The 25,891-nt window shown below is 28.3% G+C and overlaps 1 protein-coding gene across 1 annotated transcript; it reads left to right on the forward strand.

Moving 5' to 3' along the window:
* The first annotated feature begins 389 nt into the window (after positions 1 to 389).
* On the forward strand, positions 390 to 25,056 carry Ilk (integrin linked kinase). Its single transcript, XM_075374324.1, has 9 exons — positions 390 to 775; positions 5,389 to 5,554; positions 6,055 to 6,247; positions 7,293 to 7,373; positions 12,719 to 12,914; positions 15,165 to 15,408; positions 17,050 to 17,149; positions 17,899 to 18,029; positions 21,551 to 25,056. The coding sequence occupies exons 1-9, from the start codon at positions 687 to 689 to the stop codon at positions 21,695 to 21,697; spliced, it is 1,347 nt and encodes a 448-aa protein (XP_075230439.1). The 5' UTR covers positions 390 to 686; the 3' UTR covers positions 21,698 to 25,056.
* Positions 25,057 to 25,891: the final 835 nt, after the last annotated feature.

Below are 25,891 nucleotides of genomic sequence, written 5' to 3' on the forward strand. Positions count from 1 at the left end.
TTTTGATTAATAAAATTTGAATTCAGGTCCACATAAGTCATTGGTTAATCTTCATTAAGCAAGTTTAACTTGCAAAACGAACCGAAAAATTATTATTCATGTTTTATATGTTATCGTTTTATCACAGAAACATGTTATTATGCTTAAGTGGTCACCGCAAATACAATGGTATAGTGGTCAGCATGATGAGCTCTCAAACAATCGGCTCTGGGTTCCTTCAGTCTTCAGAAAAAAAATCCAAGCTTCAGTAGTTTTTAATCAATATAATCTCATCAATATTTCAAAAGCGGATGTTATGGGAAACGTTTTACATGCTATATAATGTAAATAAACAAAAAGTAAAATTGATTCACAGAATCGCTATGTTGGCTACAATGATACCTGGAGATTTTACTGATATCTCCATGTAAGGAAGTTAGTCTAGAGTAAGCTAAAAACTGCGTTAAAGTTCTATGCTAAAAGATTTACAATGTTATGACGATTGTTCTGATTTTTATTTAATCGTAAATGAAAATGATGTGTTTGTTGATATCAAAGTAACTTGTTAGTTGTGATAAGCCTTGTATATGGTTTTGTTTGACAGTTTGTTTATTTGAAGTACAATTTTACGAACGCCCACGAAATCGAGATTTTCTTAATTATTTATTTTTTTTATTTATATATATTTTGTAATTTCATTATTAATAATGGAAGATATATTTCATTGGTGTAGAGAAGGCAATGCAATGCAAGTAAGAGTTTGGCTGGATGACACAGAACATGATATGAATCAAGGGTAAGTAAATCTTGAACTCTGTATAGCTTATCCATTTTAAAAAAAATTCTGTTTTATATATTTCTATAGATTAATCAAAAACTAGTTTTTTTCATTTTGATTTAGTAAGAGTGAATGGTAAATAGCATTGGACGTTGTGGGTTTACGTAGGCTTAATGCTGCGTATTGTGGGTAGTAAAAATAAATTATTACCTCATCAACAAATATAATTACTAATCAGAAAGAAGGATGTGGTTTATTTTTTTTGTGTTTCAGATTGTTTAGTTATTACTAATTAATAAATATTTTGCGTACAATTACGTTTGTATTAAAGCACAGTTAATTTTACATTTTTGTTTGAATAATTTTATACACTTTGAACACAAATTGGCGAATTGAATCAATTAATTAAAATTTCGTAATATATCAATATTGTAAATAAAATATCAGTTTTGTAAAAATACCCCTTTTTTGAATTTGCTTTATAAACATTTGTAGCCGCATGAAAGTTGTCAAGATGAGCAAAACATTTTTTGTGGAACTGTCAAGACTTTAATATAACCTTAGAAGATTTCTTTATCGAAAAACGTTTTAAAGATAAAAGTTCTTTTAGAATTTCTGCATGTGACATTAAAATTTCACCACAAAGCTGTAAATTATGCTCAAATTATTTTTAATGTTACAGTATTTATAATCCCAGTCATCAAAAATTTGAATGGGCAGTTTGTTTAGTTTACTTACAGTAATAGTGTATTATAAGCTTACACAAATTTCTAGGTTTCATAAAGAAAAAATACCAAATCACTTTTGTTTCCTTTATGTAAATTGAAATTAATTATGATATAATAAATTAAAATTCTAATAGTATGCTATTATTTACTACAGTTTATTTACAATATGTATGGAAAAGAACTGTAATGTTCACATAAGAAATGCACATGAGTGTCATCTTGAGAATTGTGTCTGATAAACTAGTTTTGGTAATTATTTAGAAAAAAATGATGCCATTCAAAAGCCAATACTCTTGGCATATTTTGTTTTGTCATGTTGCTGATTGTAAATATACAAAAAAAAAGTGTTGCTTTGTTGTATATTTTGATTATAAATATTTTAAAATGAAAAATCAAAAAATTATATATTCCCGTAGTGGTGAATTTGTTTCAGTATTTTTGAGTTTATATTATTACTTATTTTTCATATAATCTGTATCTAATGTTTATTATTTTTTCTTAAGTGAACTTCGTTGAAATTTATGTCAACTGATTTCAGTTATTGATAGATTGTCATGAAATATTAACACTAGTAAATTATAAAAATAAAACTAAACCAGTTTCTGAACTTCATACAATATCACCAGACAACCTAACATCTGCTTTGCTTGTTAACCTCATCTAATTAACCTTAAATATTTAAAATAATATTAAATATTATTTTATTTAGTCCAAAAATAATCTATATTATATTTGTACAATACTGAATTGAACAGTTCTGCTTGATGAAGAGGGAAGGAGGGTCATCCATATGCCCAAATTGTTCTCATGTTCGGAAATCAGCCAGGTACAACTGTTGATAGATGAATGTCCTGCGCATGCTTGTGCGCAGGACATTCTTTGTCGCCCGATCGATATATGATAGTTAGGCATTTATTTATGTTTTTGTGTTTAAAATCTGGTTTATGTTTTTGCTTTTGGGTTATTTTGTTGTTCTGTTTGTGGTTTATGTTCTTGTTTTGGTGTTTAATATGTTTAATATTTTTAATGTTTTTATTTAGGCATATTTTGTGTTTCGGTTTTGATTTTGTTCTTGTTTTCTATTTATGTCTAGGTTATGAATACGTTTACAAGTTTATGTTTTTGTTTTGGTTGTAGTTTAGATTAAGGCTCAATCCATTTTAAGTGTCCCAAAAAAACATTAAAGCTGCTTGCTTGACCAATTAAAAAAAAATTGAAACTTGCCCACTTGTTTCCTGCATGTTTCAGGACCTTAAAACTATTTTTTATAAGCAGTTTACCTGTGGCGGCCATTTTTGTTACGATGCGCACACCTGTTTTTGTGATTGTAAGGGTTTACGGAAAAAAATCATAACTAAAAACCATTAGTCCTGGAAGAATGAAATAGAAAGCAATTTAATCATATTTTCTGAAGGTAAAAAATTGGTCTAGTGGTTTTTACGTATCACTTCTTTCTATGAGAAAATTACCAATAACATGGTAATATTGTGGTTTAACATGAAAAACTGTGAAATTTCACTTTTGGTAATTTTTTCAAGAGGCAGGGATCGCATACACTGTTTGCTTTATTTTTTTTATATATAGGTATATGTTGCCGCCACAGGTAAACTGCTTAAAAAAAATAATAATTTTAAGATCCTGAGACATGCAGAAAGCAAGTGGGTAAGTTAATTTTTTTTTTGAATTGGTCAAGCAACTACCCTTGGCCACTTCAAATGGATTGTTGTATAACAGTTGAGTTTTTATTCTTGATTTACAAGATCTTGTTTGTTTTAGATGTTATTTTATATTTTGGGTTATTTTAGATTTATTTATTTATAGTTTATGATTTTGTTTTTTGTTCACTTCTTGTTCTGGTGTTTTAGTTAGCGTTTACATGCTTGTAGTCTGTTTTTGTTTTGTTTGGATTGGTTTAGTGTTAGTTTTAGTTTCTTGTTCATAGTTTATCTTCTTGTTTTTCATCTGGTATTGCATGTCTAGCTTACCTTTTACCGTTTTTGGGAAGTTAGGGTGGAACAGCTCAATTATTATTGTCTTATTTGAGACCATTGTAAGTTTTTTTCTGCTCCCTGGGTAGGTTGAAGATTGAAGTATAACTCAACCCAGGGGAGTGTCCTTTTGACTCTAACAGGCCTCTCCACCCACCGCCTGTACGGCAGGTTGGCCTGCTGGTTCTAGCTCTTTCATTTATTCATCTTTGCCATGCCTCTTAACTGGTAGGACAGGGATGAATCCAGATCCAGCTATGCCTTCCTGAGGGTCGCTGCCCAAGCAGCTGGGGCTCGATCTTTTCTTTTATTCATTTTTGCCATACCTCTAACTGGTAGGACAGGGGTGAACCCAGGCTTCCTCTTTTGTCAACAAAATTTGTGTCGTCCAAGTTTTCAATTTCTTTCCACTTGTTAGCACCATTGAGCATGTATACCACTGTATTTTCTGTGGGGAGCCACTCCAGCTGTGCTCATATTTTAATCTCCTTCGATCTCAGGCATTCGTAAAACGTGTGGAACAGTGACTCCACAGAAGCGCAGAAAATACATTCCAGGAATTCTTTTCTCTTAAATCTGTACAAGTACTCACCAAACTCACTGTGACTGGAGAGGAATTGGCAGACATAGCATCCCACCTACCACCCTGGTGTACCCTCCCTAGCCACGGTGTTCAGCTCCAGTAGCATCTGGCGGATCCAAGCCCCAGTTCTAGTTTTTGTCCAGTGTTCTTGCCACTCTAGTTTAAATAGGCTTCTTTCAGCATGCCTTTGCTGAAAGAACATCCAATGTTCCTTGCTCTACATCCAATGATCTATTTCATTGTATAATGACAGTTACTTAAATTATAATTTGACCTCATTGGATGAAAAGCCACAGTGTGTTGTGTTTGCTTTCAAATCCTCTCCGATGAACGCTTGAAGGGATCAAAATTACTTCGACTCTTGGGAACTAAACATCTGGATCATAAAACAAACTCTTGGAATTTTTCAAAAGAAAATTACATACTTTGAGAAATCTACAAACTTGTATTTGTAAATCAAGCCATACTGACAAAATTTCACTTGAAGCATCATATCTCGTTGTATTAGTAGCTGAGATGTCCAAACCCCCATACAATCAATCACTGAAAACCTCATATATTGCCTGCTTCAATTAATTTGGTCAGTGTTTTAATAGGCTCCGAGAACCCTTAGAGCCTCTAAATAAAGAATTAAAGAAATAAAGAGTGATAGAAATTTAAAGAGTGATGTGTTCTACCTACATAATTATAAATTTAAAAAATGTAATTTTTGTGTTTTCCCTGTAAAATTTTCACAATTTTTTTTATAATTTGAAATATTTACTGTTAATTTATAGAATTCATGAGTAATGGTTGGTATATTTTATGGGTGAAGATTACACCAACAATTTGGACATTTTTTAATGAGTGTAACCACTATCAGTTTTGTTTGAATATTCACTCGCTTATTATTCACATAGCTTGAAATATTCACTGTTAATTTGTATCGGTTCAAGTTATGTTGACAATTTTGTTATATTAATTTTAGAATTCATGAGTAATTTATAATGTATTCTGTGAATGAATAATATTACACCATCAATTTAGAATAACTTTTTAATGATTTTTGCAATGTAGTTTTTCTTTCATTTCATTTTACCTATCCCATAATCTTCTCCAATCATGGCATTCCACTCTTACAATACTATCAGATTGTTACTTCCTTTCACATTTCTTTTACTTCTGAAGAATGGTTGGCGTATAAATCTGGGCGACTGTTATATTACTTATTTTAAAACTCTTGAGTTTGAAAATCTTTCTATTTATTTAGAGTACAGTTCATGTAACATTCTCTACTTTTTATTGCTTCCTTTTTGTTTTTGTTTTCATTAATAATTAATTCTTTTTCTTCAGAGATGATCATGGTTTCAGTCCATTACATTGGGCATCGAAAGAAGGCCATTTTAAAGTTGTTGAATTACTTATGCAACGAGGTGCTCGTATTAATGCAACCAACCGTGGCGATGATACCCCATTACATCTGGCTGCTGCTCATGGACACAGGGATATTGTTCACCTGGTAATTGTAATAATAGTGATTGTTGTAGTTATGATAGATGTTTTATTTATAAAATTATTAAAATCTAAGTTAATGTATAGTTCGATGATAGCCTAGTTAATTTTTTTGTAACATTTCTTTCTTTGGCAAATTTTAGCATCAGTTATTTATGATCATAAATTGTATGTAGTACTATATTAGGCTTTGTTCATATTTGTTGATTTTATTTGTGACCAGTGCTTTTTTTAATATGTTGTCAGCCAATAGGATTTTTTGTCAGCTGTTCAAAATTAAAAATGATTAACAATCCTATTTTTCCTACCACTGTTGTCTACAACCTTCTTGCTCATTGGTATCCAGCTGTAAAAAAAAATTCCTATCAAGTCCTCTCATCTGAACCTAAAAGATCCTTGAGAACCTGGAAGTAAATTTTGAAAACAGTCTTCAGACTTTGTAAAGATATACGCATGTTATATTTACTTGCACAAATTTCTTAATTTAACTTTTACTTTGTTTTTCAGTTGTTGAGAAATCGTGCGGATATTAATTTTACTAATGAACATGGTAATACACCATTACATTATGCCTGTTTTTGGGGCTATCAACAGCTTGCAGAAGATCTTATTAGCAATGGAGCATTAGCTTCACTTGCAAATAAAGATGGTGATACACCATTAGATAAAGCAAGAGGTCCATTAGCAAAACGTCTTCATGGTAATTATCCCCTGATTATTATTTTTGTTCAAAGTGGAATAAACCTTTATAGTTATTAGTGTTTTCAACAACATAATAAAAAAATAAATTTAAATAAATAAAAAATAGTAAAATACACTGTTTATCTCTAACTACTTCATATTGAAATGTATATCTGCATAAATATTTCATATATGGAAATTATTTATTATTCTTAAACATTAAATATGTTATTAATTTTATATATATATATATATTTGGCTCATATTCAGAATATATATTAGTTACGTGCAAAGAAATATTTTTGCAAAAAATGGACCCACTAGGTGGCGCTGGGGTCGAGATATTTTGAAAATTGTATTTATGGGCCGATTGGGCTCATATTCTGAACATGTATTTCTTACATGGAAAGAAATACCTCTGTAAAAATGGACCTGCTAGATGCGCTGGGATGAGATATTTGGAAAAATTCCATTATGGTTCAATTTGGTTCATATTCAGAATATATATTAGTTAGGTGAAAAAAAAAAAATTTTGTGAAAAATGGAAATAGGGGAAAAAGGGAAAGGTTAAATTTTGTGAAGTTCTGTTATGACAGTGTTTTAATGTTTGATCAAACTTTCAGTTGTGTTTATTTAATCTATATATATATTCTCAAATCTTGCAAATGAAGCATTAGCAGGTCAGCTTGTAAGCAATAAAATATTAGTTATAATATGCATTTATTTAAATTTTATGATACTGTATTCTTAAGTTATGGCAATTTTAAAGCATTTGAATTTTTATATGTAAATTCTCTATATTCCCATTAATAATCTATATTAATATTGAAAAGACAACTATTGAGTGTTAACAACTTGTAATTTGAAATACAAAAATTATTCACATATTATTTCTAGTTAATTTCTTCATTAGACTTAACAATTTTTGTATTTTACAAAATTACATACTTTCATAGTTATTACTTACATTACATTGCTTTTTTACTAATACCACTGAAGCTTTGCTGTTGTGTCTAATCTATAAAATTGGTTTTTTAGTAATACATAATTGCTTTCTTTTTCAGAACTTGCTGTTGAGTCAGGGCAAGATTTGAAGAAGATTAACTTCAAAGATCAGAGCTGGCTTGGACTGAAAACAAGAAGTCGTAAGTGTTGGAAAAAGATTTATACACACAGGAATACTAAACAATTTTTATAGAAAAAAAAAGAAATAGTTTTCATTCTTTTATCAAAAAGTAAAGCGAGTAAAAAAAAAGCATTTTTGTTTGCATTTGCATAAATTACATTTCCTTATTTTCCAACATAATCCCCCTCCTACTTCTATGCATGTGGTACATTTTTTAATAAGCTTTTGAATTCCTTCCTAGAAGAAACTTGCTGGTGCGCAGCACTGCTTCCATGATCAGAAAAAAGATGATTCTTTCGTAGCTCTTCTTCTAGGAAATTGCTTGGAACTAGGTCAGGAGCGTAGTAGATGATTCAGAAGATCAAAACCAAGATTTTCAGTGCAAAGAATTTTTTGTTGGCCATATGAAATTGAGTGTTATCCTGAAACAAAATCTCTTCTTTTGAGACTTGAGTTTTGCCTTTAGCATTAGCTCACGATAGTTTTTACTGTTTCACCTTTACATATGAAGTAAATTAAAAAAAAAACTGAAACTTCCACATCCCAGAATATTTTCATCACTTGCAAATGTGAGAATTTTTTTTCTATAAGAGATAAAAAGCATATTTTCAGGCTAAACTTTATCATTTATTCTGAGGTTCAAAGTGAACAATCTTTGTCCATCAATAGTTTTATCTGCTTCAGAAACGACTTTCATCTTGATAATATTTCAAAAGCGTCCAGGAAGTTTTCAAACTATTCTCTTTATAGGATGTAAGTCAGGTTCAAGAGAGAAAACTCTACTTTTTTTTAAAAAAAACACTCAAACCATTTGTGTGTCCTTCCAATTTACAACTCCCCCTCACTAATACAACAATTAATTTTGTCAAGATTGAATTTTTATTTTTAGATATTTTAATAAAATATATTTTTAACTGGTATTTCTAAGTTAATTATACAAAAGTAACCTTTAATAAAAAAGAGTAAATAACTGAGAGAAATGTTTGATACAATACTGAACACAGTTTATTATCAAATTTCATTTACAAATATTCAACATTGCTACATTTTGTAACATGTTAGATGTTCCATCTGTAATCAGTTATCAGTTTCCTGCCAAATCTTATGAAGCACATCTTGATCTACGGTGGCAATTGTTTGTGTTATCTGGAGCTGCAGTTCATTGACATTTCCTGGAAGTGGAGAAACAAACACTCTATCTTTAACGTAACCGAGAAGTCCATTGGAGTTAAGTCAGGCGATCATGGTGGCCAGGAAATTATTCAACCATGTCCAGTCCATGTCCAACCATGTTGAGATATGCACCAACTGCACGATGATAATGTGGTGGCATGCCATCTTGCTGGAAAATGAATTCTATGCTCATATCGTATTTAATTGTGGCATTAGATAATGTTCAAGCATGTCCAGGAACGATATGCCAAATACAGTTTACTATGTAAAAAAGAAAGGACCGTAAATTTTGTGACAGCTTACAGCACAAAAACATTTACCTTAGGCAAGTCCCATACATACCAGTGTTCTTCGGTGGTTGATTTTCAATTAACCACACATCTCAGGAACGGTCAACCTGAGACTATAAGATTACACTTCATTTGCATTCATACATATCTGAAGTAATACCTTATGATGGTTGTGGAGGCTAAACAAAAAAGAAAAAGTCTCATACATGTTTGATTGACATGGATTCCACTCGCTCTACATTTGAACATTATGTTGATTATCTGTAATGCAGATATGGAAAGTTACTATGTCACTGAACACAATTCTATTAAGATCTGTCTAAATTTTGTTTACAAAACCCAGTCAGTTTTCTTTTTCTTATCACCTTCACCTAAAGCTTGTGTCAATGATATAGCTTTCAGTGATAAATCAAACAATTCTGTAAGTTATTTACTTTTTTCATTATTAAAGGTTACTTTTGTGTAACTAATTTAGAAATACCCCTGTATTTTACAGCTGATTTTCAAAGTTGAAGATTCTGAGGTTCATATCCTACGTATGTTGCTTTTTTATGAATTGAATACTAGACAGTGGATACCAGCTTACTTTGATGTTGGGGTTAAATTAACTACACATCTCAGGAATGGTCAGCCTTGAGTATGTAGAAAACCACATTTCATACATATCATCTTCATCTCATTGGGTGATTGCTTATTGTACATTAGATTGCAACATACACATTAGGAAAAAAACTATTTAAACATATTTGGAATACCATAGCTGTATTTATGTAATTTTTATAATAATCAATAAAATTTTTGTAGAAACAGTAATTTTGAAATAAATAAATATATTTTTAACAATTGCTGTATTTTTTTTCTTTATCTAAAGATTTGGCTATAAATGTTGGAATTTAATGGTGGTTAAGAATGTAATACTAAGAAATACGCTCAAACCTCTCTAATTCGGATCTCAAGGGACCAATATTTTGTTTCAGATTAGGGAATTTCTATTTAAACAGGAAAAATAATGAAACTCAAAAATTGTACAGAAAAATTTCATAATTTAATAAAATAGTGAAGTGAATAAACTATACTTTTTACTTTAAAGTAAATACTGGTCAAGTAAAGTAAACCCTTGAGACTAAGTGAATAACCTTTTATTAATACTTATAAGTAAACATTTGTAGTTGTCCAAGTATTTGCCAGTAGTTTTCCCATTTTGCTTTTACTTATCCAGTATTCTCTTTACTTATCAAGTAAACACTTATATGATTCATATCCTGTACATCATCATGTTCAGACACGTTTGTCAATACATCAAACGTTTCTTTTGTTTTAATCTTTTCCCATCACAATGATCCGCGAAAATATGTTGATATCTGATTGCCTCAAAAATTACGATAATTTAATTGCAGAATTATTTTGCGCATTTCAACCGCATTTTTTATTAGCGAAAGCTTTTTTTTTTTTTGCTTTCTGTTATGAAACGTAGTTTGCTGATTTTAAAAATAATACTTTCAAGCAAATCGGTTGAAAATTGGGCAAAATATGATGAAAAACCCGTGTCATAAATCACAGATTAGTAATATATGTTAGTATAAGTGAACGTAGATTCAGAAAACTACATTTTATAAAAATTCCCACCACTCAAAAGGCTTGACAAAAAACCATTATTGTTAAATATTGACAAAAACCATTTTTACTGTAAACTCTTATTCATTACAAATCGTTATGTGTTACATGTTTACCGATATCATTTGTCAGAAAAGATATTTATAGACCTCAAGTAAAGTGACATATTTATGAGCACAAATTCCTTCTTTTTTTTTGTGTGCCGTATATCATAATTTATTATGTTTCAATCCATCGATATGTTGCTAGTAAGATAAGCTATACATTTCTGAGAAAAAAATGGTCATATTCTTTCTAGTCTAAATAAAACATTTTACATCGTATAAACAAAATAAGCGACTTAGATGCCATATAAAATGAGTTCGTAACAGCGTTTTAAAACTGTCTCCCAAAAGGCATACCGTTCCATTAAATTAAGCCATGGTTTGGCAAACACTGCTCCGTTTCCAAATGCGACTGTCATCGGTGCTACCCGGCCAAGAAGCATCAACGCTAGTGATTTTTTCAGTGGAATCACATGTTACCTGAACGTTGATGCTGGGATACTTCTTACGGTTTACGTAATAGTCTCTGTAGCGTGCTGGTTTATTTATTTCTAAGTGCGTGCAATCCACAGCACCTATTACGCTCGGCATTTTAAAGCGAGAACTCCATTTTCTCTTGGCTTCATTTAACTCATGATCATTCTGTGGAAAGTGAATCCACTCAGATGCCTTTTTGTTTATTTTATTCAGAACGTAATCGAAAGTTTTGCATACTGTAGAACGGTGAATCCCGAAGTCTTCACTGACACCGTTTTGAAATCCAAGGTCTGATAAGTACCGCAAAAATACTTCCATCTTCTGTTGCGATGACAGAGCACCTCCTCGCTTTCCATTACTTTCTTCCAAATAAGCGTTCGTCAAAAATTCAACTGATTCTTTTGTAAAACGAATTAGTTCTTCATATCTTCTTGGACTCAATACTCGCCTTTCTTTGTAAGTTTTCGGTTGACGAATGTTGACAAAAGCAGCTATACCAAGTATAAAAATTAAATGAAAGTTTGATAAGGTTACTAAATAGCTACCTTGAAATTCTATCAGTAAATACTTGAATACTCTTCCGAACTTAGGATTTTATTCACTCGTTTTAAGTAAAGTCTGACCGGAATCAGTAATTGCGTGTAGTTACAAGTAAACGCTTGATAAGTAAAGGTTATTCACTTCCCTATTTTACAAGTAAAGAGAATACTTGTCAAGTATTTGGTTTACCTTTGTTTATTCACAGAACTGCAAGTAAACACTTGTATAATTGCAAGTAAAAGTAAATACTGGTTTTTATTCACTTCACTAAAAATTTATGTTAATCTTTAATAATGTACTGCAGTACTAAATTACATTAGAAAAAATAAAATTTGTATAGTATTATGTAAAAATTAAAAAAATATGAAATACAGTACAATACCTTTATTATTTCTTGAAAAATTTCTATTTTTTTTTTTTTTAGTTCTGGCAGATTTGAAAATCAAGGGATAATGGACTAAATACACCATATTCTACTTTGCTTGAACTTTCAAAGAATGTTTGAAGATTATTTATTGCCGATTTTGCACTTTTGCTGTATTTTCTACTGTTTCTATTTCATCAGAATCCTTACCAATAGTTGAATGTGATACAGATGCTATGATATCATCGGTTGGAGTAGCACTAACTGCATTATCAACATCAGAATGTGTGAACAAGTCAAATGAAATTTCGTCCATAGTAATGTTAGTTTCTATAAATTAAACTCCATTCTTCTTCTGAAATTGAGAAGGGTCTACAAATTCATCTTGATTTTTATACACTATTAAACTGAATGTACTGCTATCTATACCTCTTTGAAAATCATTTGCAGTATGTAAATTTTTTATTGAAAATGTTTTCATCAAAGAAATAATATATATCAAGTCCTTGAAATGTTCGAATAAAGCAGGGGATTTAATTCGATTTAAAGAGGATTTTTGAAGGGGACAAAGTAAATATTCGATTAGGGAGTTATTCAAATTAGGGAGGTTTGACTGTAGTACGAGATGTGCAACTGCGATAATGTACTGGGTGATTCATTGTTTTGACTTAAATAGTAAGCAGCTTTTTTCAATTTACTATAGTGATGTTTCTTTCTTTACTCATTAGTATCAGCTAATAGTGTTTTATTTTAAAATATGAGACAACTTGTATTGTACATCAACCTGCTCGTATACTGAGTGAATACATTGTATTAAACTTTTTAAATGAGTTTTTAGTTATGTAATAAAAATTTTTTTCAGGTGATGCTACTTTGTCTCGTCATAAAGGAATTAATATTGCCGATCTTGCCCTGCATACACGTATTGCAGTCACACCAAGTGGTGAGACCTGGCGTGGACGGTGGCAAAAGAATGATATTGTTGCAAAGATTCTTGCAATTAGAGAATGTACGCCACGTGTATCTCGGGATTTTAATGAAGAATTTCCTAAATTGAGGTGTGTATTTTGACTGTAATTCTTTAGAAAGTGTTTCTGCTTTGATGAAGAGAAATATTTAGCCTTGTTCAAGATTATAAATCGCCTATTTAATAAATTAACTTATAACACATGTCACTAACACTATATGATATAGAAAACGTTTCTATATCATACACTATATGAATGGGATTTTAAGGTATTAAACACGTTAAGTAGTGGGCAGATGGCAATATTTTTATTTATTTTTTATATATATATATATATATATAAATATTTTTTTTTTAATATTCATACTTGAATGAACAGTGTATTAATTAGGGCACAATTAGCATGCTTATCACCGGATAGGTGCCAGAATGTTACAAGTTAACTTAAGGCCGGCCAGTCCCACAGGCAGGTGGCATGTCAGCAGCAATTTTGGCATAATGTCTGTACATATGCATCTCAAATAATTCAAAAACAATTAGCTGTAGGATGTTTAAATTTTGGATTTAGGACTGTTGTAACATTTATTGTTGCACCTCCCCTTTTGATTGCAATTGACTGAACCAAAAAAGCCCAAAATCCAAAAAAATTGGATTTTGGACTTTCTGAATTGCAGTAATAAGCTCTCATTAAGAGCTTTTCAACGATATTTCATAAGTGGTTCATATATTACTATATTTACTATATATTTAATGTATAGTGTATATTTAATATAGTTTCATTGGTTCAAGAGTTATAGCTGAATAAAATTTTAATTAATGAAATATTTGAATCTTACAAGGGAGGCACATTGGTTCATCTCCTTTTTTCTAATTTATTTTGTTTTATTTAAATGTATTGATTTATTAATAATTATTAACCCGTGATTGTAAAAAAATGTTTACAATAAAAAAATATGAAAAAATCAGTAGTTTTTAATGAAATAAAATTTTATGAACTTTTAAAAATGTGTATATGTAATTTAATTTAATAGGCATTATTACATATGTGTATATATAATAGATTTGGTGAAACATATGATTATTTAATATTAACTGAAAATTATAATTTTGAATCATATTATTTTTGGATTTTCTAGTTTAATTTTATCTATATTAAAGTTAACTACAAAGTGACTGAAAAATAGTCCCTCACAAGAATAACATATACACTGATGCATACATGTCCGATCTTTAATAAATTGCAAAAAAATTCTTATCTTAGTTCATTACTCTGATATTGTCGGACAAATTCTCCCTAATTCAGAGTTGATCATCATTTCGCTAATTTGTTTTTTGTTGCCAATCATTTAATTGCTCTTTGGTTTGATATAATTCTCTTAGTTTGTGGTGTACATGTTTGCTAGTTTTCTCTCTCTTTATATTCATCTTCCTCTCTTAATCTTTTTATTCTTTACTTGGTCTTAACGTTTTCTTCCTCTTTATATTTATCATCTTCTCTTAATCCTTTTATTCTTTCTTTGTTTTTAACATTTTCTTCTTCTTTATATTTATTATCTTTTCATAATGTTTTTATTCTTTTTTGTTTGTAAATTTTCTTCCTTTTTTCTTTTTAATTTAAATATATTGCTTTATTAATAATTATTAACCTCTGATTGTAAAATAGTTTTACAATAAATAATAATTCAATAATTACATTAAAAAAAAAGTTATGAAAATATATGAAGTTATTAGTGAAATAACATTTTATATACTTTTAAAAATGTTATATGTAATTTAGTAGCCGTACAAAGAAGTCATGTGGTGTCCATATCAGATATTTTATTTCATTTTTTTCTGTAGGGTAGGAAAACCAATTTATAAGATGTGAACATATCAGACAACTTTGTAAACAAAATTGAAGCTAGTTTTTACCATCAAATAACTGTTTTATATTAACAGTTTCAAAACATTATTTCATGCAGAAAAATACAGATTGTCAATGAAAATGTGTCCAGTTGAGGCTAAAAATAACAATGAAATCTCATGACAACTACTATTATCGTTCAGAACTTCTAGAATAGAGGTATTACAGTAAGAAACAGATTGTCAATTATTTGACATTTCATTGTGAAAAACGCATCTGTTAAAATTAATAGTATACCAGTTATTGGGTTTTATTTTAAAAGATGTTTTGCTTAGTGGTACTGAAGTGTTTGTTTTTTCTAAAAAGAACTCCTTTTCTGCATTTTTATTGACTATTTACTGATCAGTATTTATTTATTTTTTTGTTTGTTTCTTTGTTAATATTAACTATTAAAGGTAAAGATGTGTTAATAAGTGCTTTTTTAATTGTTTATTATAGAATTTTCTCTCATCCCAATGTTTTACCTGTTGTTGGCTGTTGTAATTCACCACCAAATCTTGTTGTTATTAACCAACATATGCCTTGGGGATCATTGTATACTTTATTGCATGAAGGTACTGGTGTAGTTGTGGATTCAGCACAAGCTTTGAGGTTTGCTGTAGATGTAGCAAGAGGAATGGCATTTTTACACAGTCTTGAACGTATTATACCTCAGTATTATCTCAACAGTAGACATGTCATGGTATGTATTAGAATTACTACTATTTTATTGTGTTTTCTATATAAAATACAAGTTAATATACATGATTTTTATTTCATGTTCATTGTAGCACAGTTACACAAGGGTATAGAACTGGCAATATTAATATTTTTTTGTTTATATGTCTTTATTATAATAAAATGTGTGTGTGTGTGCGTATATATATTTCTTATTTTAATATTAATGAATTAGAAAGGAGAATGCTATGTTTTAAAAATTAAATCATTCCAATACTGGACAGTAAAATTTACTTGTATGTTCATGATAGAACTTAAAATTTTAAAACGGAAAACAATTTAAATGACAAATTATTGAAAGAGTATGCAGTCAACTCCTGGTTATCTGCGACCAGTTTAACCGCAATACTTCTTGGACAGAAAGAAGTTTTAAAAACTTATAAAGAAGGTTATAAAAATTAAAAATTTTTTCATCATTCTGTGATAGATTTTACTTTACTATTTGAATGTGTGCTTGTTTTGATTATGATAATGCTTTACTATTCATTGTGGATATGATAGGATGATTGTTTATTGTGCAATATTATTATGCTAAGCAAGCTATGAAGTTCAATTAAAAGAAAGTATTTTCAAACACTAAACTAACAATCAGTTGCGTCTTATTTAAAAAAGAATATCTAAAAGGCATTAATTGTTTTTTTTAATGTCTATGTATTTTTTTCTTGTTAGCTGTTGTAGTTTTAATAAATGTTTGTTAATGCATTACAATACATACACTTTTGCATGTGCAATCTATTTATGTACAGTATTAGTGATAGTGAAAATTTTTTAAATGTTAATAAGTATTTTGAATAAACTTCTGAATATTACCTTTACCAGGTACATAATAATGTAGTGTAGTGTACTTACTATATTTTATTATTTACTGTTGTACTTTAATATAAAAGTGCATGTAAGTACAGTACTGCAAGTACAGTATTAGATCATTTTAACACATATTACTCTATTAAATATTATTTTTGAATCAACTGCGATTTATTACGATTTTTGATTATCTGCAATTCTCTTTGTAGTTATTATCATGGATAATCGGGAGTTGGCTGTATTTTAAAAATCGATTATTGGAAATTAATATGATAAGTTTAACTTACCATACTGTGTTTCAATATTAAATTTTATTAATGGTTGTCAATATGTTAATGAATTATTTTAATTTTCAAAACGTTATATATATTATACATATCAAAGACAAAAGTAAAACTTAGCTTTCCTCCTACAGTATAGAATCTAATAATATTTCTTATTTTATTACTTCTCAATATAAATATATATGAAAAAACCCAATAATTCCTTTGTCTGCCAGAAACTCAGATCACTAATTTGGAGGCAGAATTGCCCATAAATTGTTAATATTAGATTCAGTGTGAAGCATATAAAGCATCTGATAATACAAATTGTACTAACTAGAATATTGATTTCTGTTCAATATTTTTCAATTGTAAACCTTGTTTACAGAAAAAAGTTTTGCACTTCCATACATATAAGTGCTTGTTCTGCAATATTTATTCAACTACTTTCTGGTTGTTATGATTCAGTACTTACAGAACCAGTATTTTCTGTTTGTGTAGATATTCATTTTAATTTTGATTTGTTTTGCGTTTCTTAGATTGATGAAGACCTTACTGCTCGTATAAATATGGCAGATGCCAAGTTTTCGTTTCAGGAGAAAGGACGTGTTTATTATCCTGCTTGGTTGTCTCCAGAAGGTATGTAATGTTTTCCTTTTATTTCTTTTACACATATTTTAACTATTTCTGTACTATAATTTAATTCAGATGATTTACCAAATTGAACAAGATAGTACCTTTACCAGTGTATTTTTCATTAGTATAGTGTAATTTTTATTGTGTATGTGTAGGCTGAGCTGTATATTTGAGCGCTTACATTGGCAATCAATGAGGAAATTTTTAAACTGCACTTTGCTCTGAAAAATGTGGTTTTTGTACACTTACAATTTAGTTTATAATAATAATATTATGGCAGCAAGGATTAATTTTAATTTACTTATTACAGGTGTTGTTAGTTCATATACAGTAGACATTAAACATTAAGACCGAAGCAATAAGTTATTTAAAGATCTGCTGATCAAAATATCAAAAGTTCTCAAAAATCAGACACGTTTAGCTTAATTTTTTTGTCAGATAATGGTGGTAGAAGTAGTGTTTCAATTATTGGTACTTTTTAATAATATTACCTCATTAATTTACATAATAAGATGATACATTCATAATCATAGTCTCTTGCTTTTTTTAGATTGTTTTTATATTGTTATTTTTGTATTTGCTTTCATATTGAAAGCTTAAAATGAAACGTGCAAAAGTATTTTGCTTGCATAATTGATTCTTTTTGGTATGTTAGTACCATTATATATATTTATATAATGTATGTTATATTTATTTATTTTTATTCAGTAAAGCTTTTATATTTATTTTTCACTTCTTGTATATTTCTTTAGCATTATTAAAACGACCTAATGAGATTAATTGGGAAGCATCTGATATGTGGAGTTTTGCTATTCTCTTATGGGAACTGGCAACACGTGAAGTGCCATTTGCAGATTTATCCCCTATGGAATGTGGAATGAAGGTCAGTATCATTAGTAAAAAGGATCTTATTAGCTTTAGGTAAATAATTACAATAATTTTAAAAAAAAATTAAAATAATTCCTGAGAATCTCAAAATTTCTAAAAAAAAAAAGAAGCTTTTATAGGTTTGTCTCATATAAATATGTACGAGGGATATCTCTAAAGTAAAGACCACTGGGAAATTTCTGTCCTTAAGGTTGATGAACCTGTGTTGTTTGTGGCCACGCTAGTAATATACACACTTTATTGTTGTCTATAAGTTGTCGGATGGTAGTATCTTTGATTACGTGTGAGTTATTATGTTATAAAATGGATAAGAAAATCTATATTGCCGCCGACCGTGTAATTCATAAGCAGTTAGTTGCTATGTACGATGATAATGTAATGAATGAAAGTAATGTCCGAAGATGATGTGAAAAGTTTACAAATAACAGAATTAATGTGCATGATGAAGAATGTTCGAGGAGGCTCTCAATAATCACCGAGGACTTGTTGACCAAACGTAAGATGATAAAATCAGAAAACATTGCTAAATGAATACTGACCTGCAAGAAATTTACAACCACTTACCAATTTATCCCCTAAATTGGGGATAAATTTGAGTTAAGTATGGATTTACAGTCCATACTTAACTCCTTCTTTACCATTTGCGGGGAAATTAAAAGAATTTTTGAGTGGTAAGCAATTCATGGGTGATGAACTTAAAAATGCTGTTGCACTTAAAAATCAGTGGCTAAATGGGCTGGCAGCAGAAGAATATGACAAGGGTGTATTAAAGCTGGTATATCGCTACTATAAGTGTCTTAATTCATGTGGCGATTATATAGAGAAGTAGTATAAGGGATATAGTTTAAGAAAAATAAAAAATATTTACAAAGTTTTCAGAATAGATTTTTTACAATGAAACAAACAGTCTTTACTTGAGAGATAACCACTCGTATATGTTGAATTATGTAGTGCAGCTACCTTACTTATTTCAGCCTGTGCATACAATAGGATCAATCAACACCCTCCAACGTTATCAAATTTTCTTTTTCCTGGTAAATGGAAAATTTATTCTTTTACTTTCAGTTCTTATTGTTGATGTCATTGAACTTTGTACTGGACCTTTCACACAGTCTTTTTCCCTTTAGTAGTAAAAGGACCATTTTTTTTTATTATAATAATACGATAATGCATTTTACTCTTAATGTGAAGTTAAAATTTTTGCCAAGATTGTTTAAAACAGCTTGTACAACATGTTCAACAATAGCATTTTAATAAACGAATTTCTCCAAGATGTTTTCTCATCTTTGTAATTACAACTTTTCTAAAACAACCATAAATATGAAGAAAATTTGTTTACTTGACATATGCTCTAATATTACTGGTTGTTTTTATTTTCTTGTGAAAAGTTATAATATTTCTGAACAAATTATGTAACACTATACTTTTATTCAGTTAATGCATCAGTTGGAGAAATTGAGACATTTTTATACCTAACTTATGATCTTATTTACTAATTTAGAAATCACAGACTTGTCTTAATTATACTTGCATTTTTACAAACTTCTCAGAGAAAAGTACAGTATTAGTTTCTGTCTTACTGTGTTGACTTGGGGGTGAAATTTAATTTTTGAGGTATATGAGGAGTATGATAATGCCATTTACTTAAAATGTAACTTCCTTATATATTTATAAGGATGTGTGTGTGTGTAAAATTTGTAGCTCGAAAATCTCCAGAACTACTAGATCATACTGGATCAATTTTATTGAAATTTAGATATAATGTAGTAGTATATATGAAGTTGTGTATGTGAAAATTTGATGAAGATTGGTTTAATCATTCTTTAATTTTTCAGTTTAAGGTCAACAACAGACAATATAACCTCAATTTGAGGTTATGTTGACTTTGTGTATTTTTCATACGCACTTAGGCAATAAAGGACAGTAGTGAGCGAGTTTAAACTTGATGTTTGTGTGTAGTCTATTCATTATTTTTAATTACTTCATCAAATTACGATTTGATAAAATAATTAAATTAATTATAATAGTTTAATTTTCGTATAAACAGAAAATATATTTTAATAAAAAATTAAACTTGCGCAAAAAGTGATATACAAAATAAAAATCGAAAAGTTGGTCTTCTTGCTCAGAATTGTGCAAAAATTTTTTTTAGATGAAAGTGAGAAATGAATCTAATGAAGAAAGGGTTATAAAGAACTATAGTGTTGTCATAATATATAGAGCTCACTTTATTGGTTACTTTTTTATCTCTATCATTTGATTATTTCAGTCAGATTTATTCTACCTTTTCTGTTTATCATAATCTATTTATTTCAGTTCTTTTGCATATAAGAATGAGATAAAATTCAATGAGTTTTTTTTTTTTGTTTTTGTTAGTATCATAAATGTGTTCAATCCCCTGCAAATTTTTCTGCAAGTGCTATCTAAGTATCATTATTTTTTTGGATTAATTTAAATTGTTCTCTGCCATTACTATGTCTTCATTCGGGTCAACACATGTCAAGTGCCTAAGAATAACTTTCTTTTCATTGCATTACATTATTTATTTTCTTAGTGCTGCAGGTTGTAGCCCAAATACACAATTATCTTTTCTGATGATATTGATGAGGAATGAGTTTTGTAGCATGTTAAAGCCATTCCTGGCCAGGATTCGAACCTTTTAGATAAAAGGCAGAACCTACCACTATTCTATTTTTAAAACTTACTATAATAAAAATTCACCATATACAGTTTTTTTTAGTGTGAAATTATTTTGTTTTCACTTATTTTAATTTATATTTTCAAAATTGTTTATGTGGTTTTTGAAAAATCACACATGAAGACATTTTTTATTATATGTACTGTACATCATTAAAATCCATATTAAATTTTTTTCATTGATACAAATTTAAAATCACTTAGTATAATAAATAAATTATTTTAAGCATTGTAATTAGAAGTCAAAATGAACATTTATACAACTTTTTTTAATATTTTTGTATATATCTGAACTGTGTCAACTTATATTTTATGTGCTTAATAAAAATGTATTGGATAATTTTTAAGGGTACTTTTTGCATTTTGTACATTGAAAGTTTGTTTTTCATTATCCCTCCTTTTATTTTGATTGAACCACAGAAACAAATTTTCTCTCTTCAATAGACTGTTTATTTATTTATTATAATACATTTTGCTGATAACTGGTACATATTGATATTTAAAAACCAGTCAGTTTGACTAAGTACAAACATATAGAACTGTCTAAAATACTTGTATCAAACTACAGTTCTTTCAAAATAGTTCATTATAAAACAATAAGCAATGGGTGCAATAATTTTGATTATGTTATCTTTTACTTGCATCCTGTTATACAAATTGGCACTTTTGAAAATAGTATCAACATTGTACAAAAGGATGTGGGCATTTTTAGAACAGATTGCTGATGTCCATAAGGATGTCAACATTCTTCTATAAAGTGAGTTTGAATTATAAAGCAGGATGTAATAATTGTTTTTCTTTTATTTTTTTTTGATAAAGGTGGCTTTAGAAGGGCTTCGTATTAGTATACCTCCTGGTATATCATCCCATTTGGCAAAATTGATACGTATATGTATGAATGAAGATCCTGGCAAACGGCCTACATTTGACATGGTTTTACCGATACTTGATAAAATGAAACGATAAATGTAATTTGTTCTTCCAGCTCCATGAAGTCAATTAATAACATTACAATTTGTACCTATGAATTTTATATATTGTTACTAATTGTACAATTGTTAACTAATTTAATTCTGTGGGTACTTTTAATCTGAATTCATTACTACTAAAGTTCATCGCTTAGTAATGAGGTGTGCTTACTAGAATCTCTTTAAATATCTCTTAAGTTATGACTCTTAATTATAATCTGATAATGTTACTTCCAAGTGTACTTAATCATAGCAGTCATATTCATTACAGCGATAAACATAATCTGTTAGCATTACATATTTATATGCATAATTTAATGATATTAAGAAAATAATTGAATGAAGTAGTAACAAGGTAAATTACACTATATTGATTATTATTCTTAAAGATTAATAATTAAGAAAAGCGATTTCTTTTATGTTACATAACATTTTGTATATTAAGTACACATTTTGAAAGGGCCTTGAATAAGTAAGTAATTCTGTCATCTCAAATTAATTTTTGGCCTTTCAGTTGATGTGCTGCATTACTTCTAATGTAATTGAACATAATTTTTTAAGTTTTATTCTTTTAATTTTTTTAAAGTTCTTTTATGTACAAATCACGGAGATTAATCTATTTTTATGTAAGTATTCCATTTATACTTTTGAATAAGTATTTACTTTTTTCCATATTTTTGGAATTATTTCTCTTATTCAGGTCTTTGTGGGTTTAGTTGAGAGAGTTTTATATTATAAAATCCTCCTTGACATTTGCAAATGAATGTCATCAATACATTGTGTAAATGGACATTTATATTCACATTCTAAACATCTGATGTTAATTAATAACTTTGGTGATAAATTTAATTTTAAAATTTTATTGTGTGTATATATATATATATATACACACACATGATTGCTTCATGATAATAGCATTTATGTATTATATTTATTATACATGCATTATATTGTACCCAAAAAGTTAACTAGTATTTAAATGCTTTAAATATGTGTATAGGTTAGTTTCTTAAATCTATAGTACAACATGTTTTTGTGCCTTTATAAATAAATTATGCTTGACTGGATATATATTGATGTACTATATAAACCTATTATATTATTTTTCTTTGATGATGTTTTAATGTACACACATAGACTTTTGACAAACTTTAGCTGGACTGTTGTCGTACCTGCTTTAAAAAAAAAACAATCAAAGTTAAATTTAATTCATATTATATTTTTTTGGGGAATGGGGATGTCAAAATATTCAAAGAACCTCTTGACGAATCTTACTCCTCATGACAAAATTTAAATGAAAAATATGCCCAATTTATTGTCTGGATCAAATTTACAGTCATGAACAAATATATTGCTGCATAATATTTTCTATTTCAGATTTACAGTTTATTTATTCTGTGAATCTTTTATTTAGTTTAAATGTTTTATTTTTGTAAATATTTACAGACAATTATCAATATTTTCAGAAGACAGACGACTACTAGGGTAAATAGGACAAAGATTCAAAATAAGATCGCTATAAAACATTGATTTTTATGTATACTAAATAGTGTTTTTAATTTGAAAATTGTTCATATGCTGAACATCCATAAAACAAGCAGTTATGTACTTAATCATTATTTTATAGATAATGTAGATAGATCAGAATGTTACAAGTTCTTAATTGATAAAATGCAGTATATCTTTGGATACACTGTAAAATGAATACATTGATACACTGCATATTAAGATTTGTTAATTCTTTTTATGGAGAAGGATTGTTAAAATTCCTATTTAAAGGAAGTTACTGTATCAAGGCATATATCATGCAAAAGCGTTTGGAAGATTTAATCCTCACCACCAGTTCTGAGAGAAACTGGATTAAAAATCTTTTCTAATCATTATGGATAAATAAGGATTTTTCTCTTAAATTTTGTTGTTTTTTTTTTAACTTCTGCATGAGCTTGAACTATATTTTCTTTATTGTAACGTATAAGATTATTTATCTTAAAAAATTATAATTTTAATTTGAAAGTTAAATGTATGTGTCTAGCCCTAATGTTTTTTTAATTGTGCCCTTCAATATTTTTAATTAAATTTTTAAAAAACTTTCTTTTGTAGAAAATATTGGTAGCAGTCTTAGTAACTTGTTTATCACTAGAGGGATTGTTTTATAATTAATGTATATTTATTTTTAATAAAGTTAATCTTTTTATAGTTGTGTTAATATATTAAGTGCTGTTTTACTATATATTAATGTCATTGTTATTAATGTTTAAAATGATAATAGATTTTATATATTTTTAATATTTTCCTGTAGTATTGTTAGTTTCATGAGAAAACGATAATATTTATTACAATGATATTATTGTATGATCTGAAAAAAATTAACTGGAATTTTTAATACATTAGAGAGATTTTAGTATTATAAATATTTAGTCTCTCACCTGGTTTATCACTATTTAATTATTTTTACTGTACCACTGATTGCAAAATGACTATGTATAAATTCCATTTAGTTATGAAACTAGAAAAACTGCCTCTGCATAATTTAATTTGGGTGAAGTAAGATAACCAGTTATAATTATGTCACTCCTGTCATATAATTACCTTGTTTTACTCTCTTAATATAAAATATTCAGTATATTGATAACACTGATTTGGTAATAAATTTTTTTTTTGCCATTTCTATTCATTTTCATTTTTTTGGTTTACTTGTATCAGTTTTAACTAATTCTGTACTAGTACTTAATTTTATTTTGTTAATATCGTTTTTTTAAACATTGATCATTTGAGAGATATTTTTTGTATATGGATTGAATAAATATGGTGATAATAGAATCCTTGCCTTAAACATTTCTGTCCTTATTTAATCATTTTATTGTTCTGTTTAATGCCTAGTTTTTGGAAGTTGTAAGTAACCTTTTCATTTTAGAAAAGACACAAAATAAGTAAACACAAAGTGAAGAAAATCTTAAAAAAGGTTGAGATATTTTAATAAATATTTCATGATTACTTAATATTTAATATTTCATCATTACTTCTTTAAAATCTCTTTAATTTTTTTATTGAACATTTTTTTGGATTATACAGCATGCTGTATGTTAATGTTGCCGATTTCTCATGAAAAAATTGTACATTGCAAAATTAATATTTCTTTACTGTGTTCATCTTACATATATAATTAATTGTAATTTAAATAAGTTAATTGTTATATTTTAAAAGTATATTCTATTAAAACTGCCGTGTTTATTATCGTAAGTTCATTGTAATATAATTTGTATTAATTTTATTTTTCAATATTGTATGTTTGTTAAATAATTTATTATATTTATATTAACAATTTTGTTATTGTAACTATTAAATGTATCTATTACTTTTTGCTGTTCATTATTAAATTACCTGAATCTTCCATCCCTTGAGATTTTAGCACAGAAATTCTGATTTTGCTGAATAACATACTAAAACTCTCAATCAATCAGGCTTCATTGTTTTCTACATTGGAAATTGCTACTAAAAAAAAAATTCAAAGCTTTTATATTGTATTTTTTAAACAAAAATATCTGTAAGATAAAATTTCAGTAACATTTCACATTGTACACTATCTTTAATAAAATTATTGAATTTGTTTATTGAAATAATAAATAAATTATTTATATTTTTTATAAAGGAAGATTAAAAAATATTCAAAAACCTGAATATTACCAACAACAAAACTGTTTCATTGTCTTTTTTTTATTTCAGGTGGTAAGATTTTCTTTTCAAAAAATGGCTGTTGTATGGTTTTCACAAACATTAATTGCATTTATGTACATTAAGTATCTGTATTAGTATAGTGGCACATTACCTAACCATGAACGTATTATACCTTTCATCTCCCCCCAGATTTAATTCATCTAAAAAAACCCAGTTAACATGACGACCGTCAAAAATAATTTTATGTCCTAAATAAAAAAAATTGATCCATTATGTACATGTTGTCTGGGTTATTTCCTTCGAAGTATTCCCCTGCACTATTAATGAATTGCTCCTATTATTTTTTCTGCCACTGCATTGTTTTACTGAAATTCTGTTTAGATCTTAATGTTTATGCCCAACACAGATATATTTTTTTTTATCTCTTTAGAGATTGATTTCTAGTTGTATTTTTTTTTTTTAATTAGAAGAATAATAAAGGAGAGCCATGTTAAGAGTATAGGACTGAAGAACAGTC

Source organism: Lycorma delicatula, chromosome 8, assembly GCF_047948215.1.
Source record: "Lycorma delicatula isolate Av1 chromosome 8, ASM4794821v1, whole genome shotgun sequence".
NCBI lineage: Eukaryota > Metazoa > Arthropoda > Insecta > Hemiptera > Fulgoridae > Lycorma > Lycorma delicatula.

Excerpts from the sequence above, each read along its gene's own strand:
- Ilk (XM_075374324.1), top strand. The coding sequence starts at position 687 with ATGGAAGATATATTTCATTGGTGTAGAGAAGGCAATGCAATGCAAGTA. Across the intron at positions 12,915-15,164 it reads GAAGAATTTCCTAAATTGAG|AATTTTCTCTCATCCCAATG; the intron begins GTGTGTATTTTG and ends TGTTTATTATAG. Across the intron at positions 15,409-17,049 it reads TCAACAGTAGACATGTCATG|ATTGATGAAGACCTTACTGC; the intron begins GTATGTATTAGA and ends TGCGTTTCTTAG.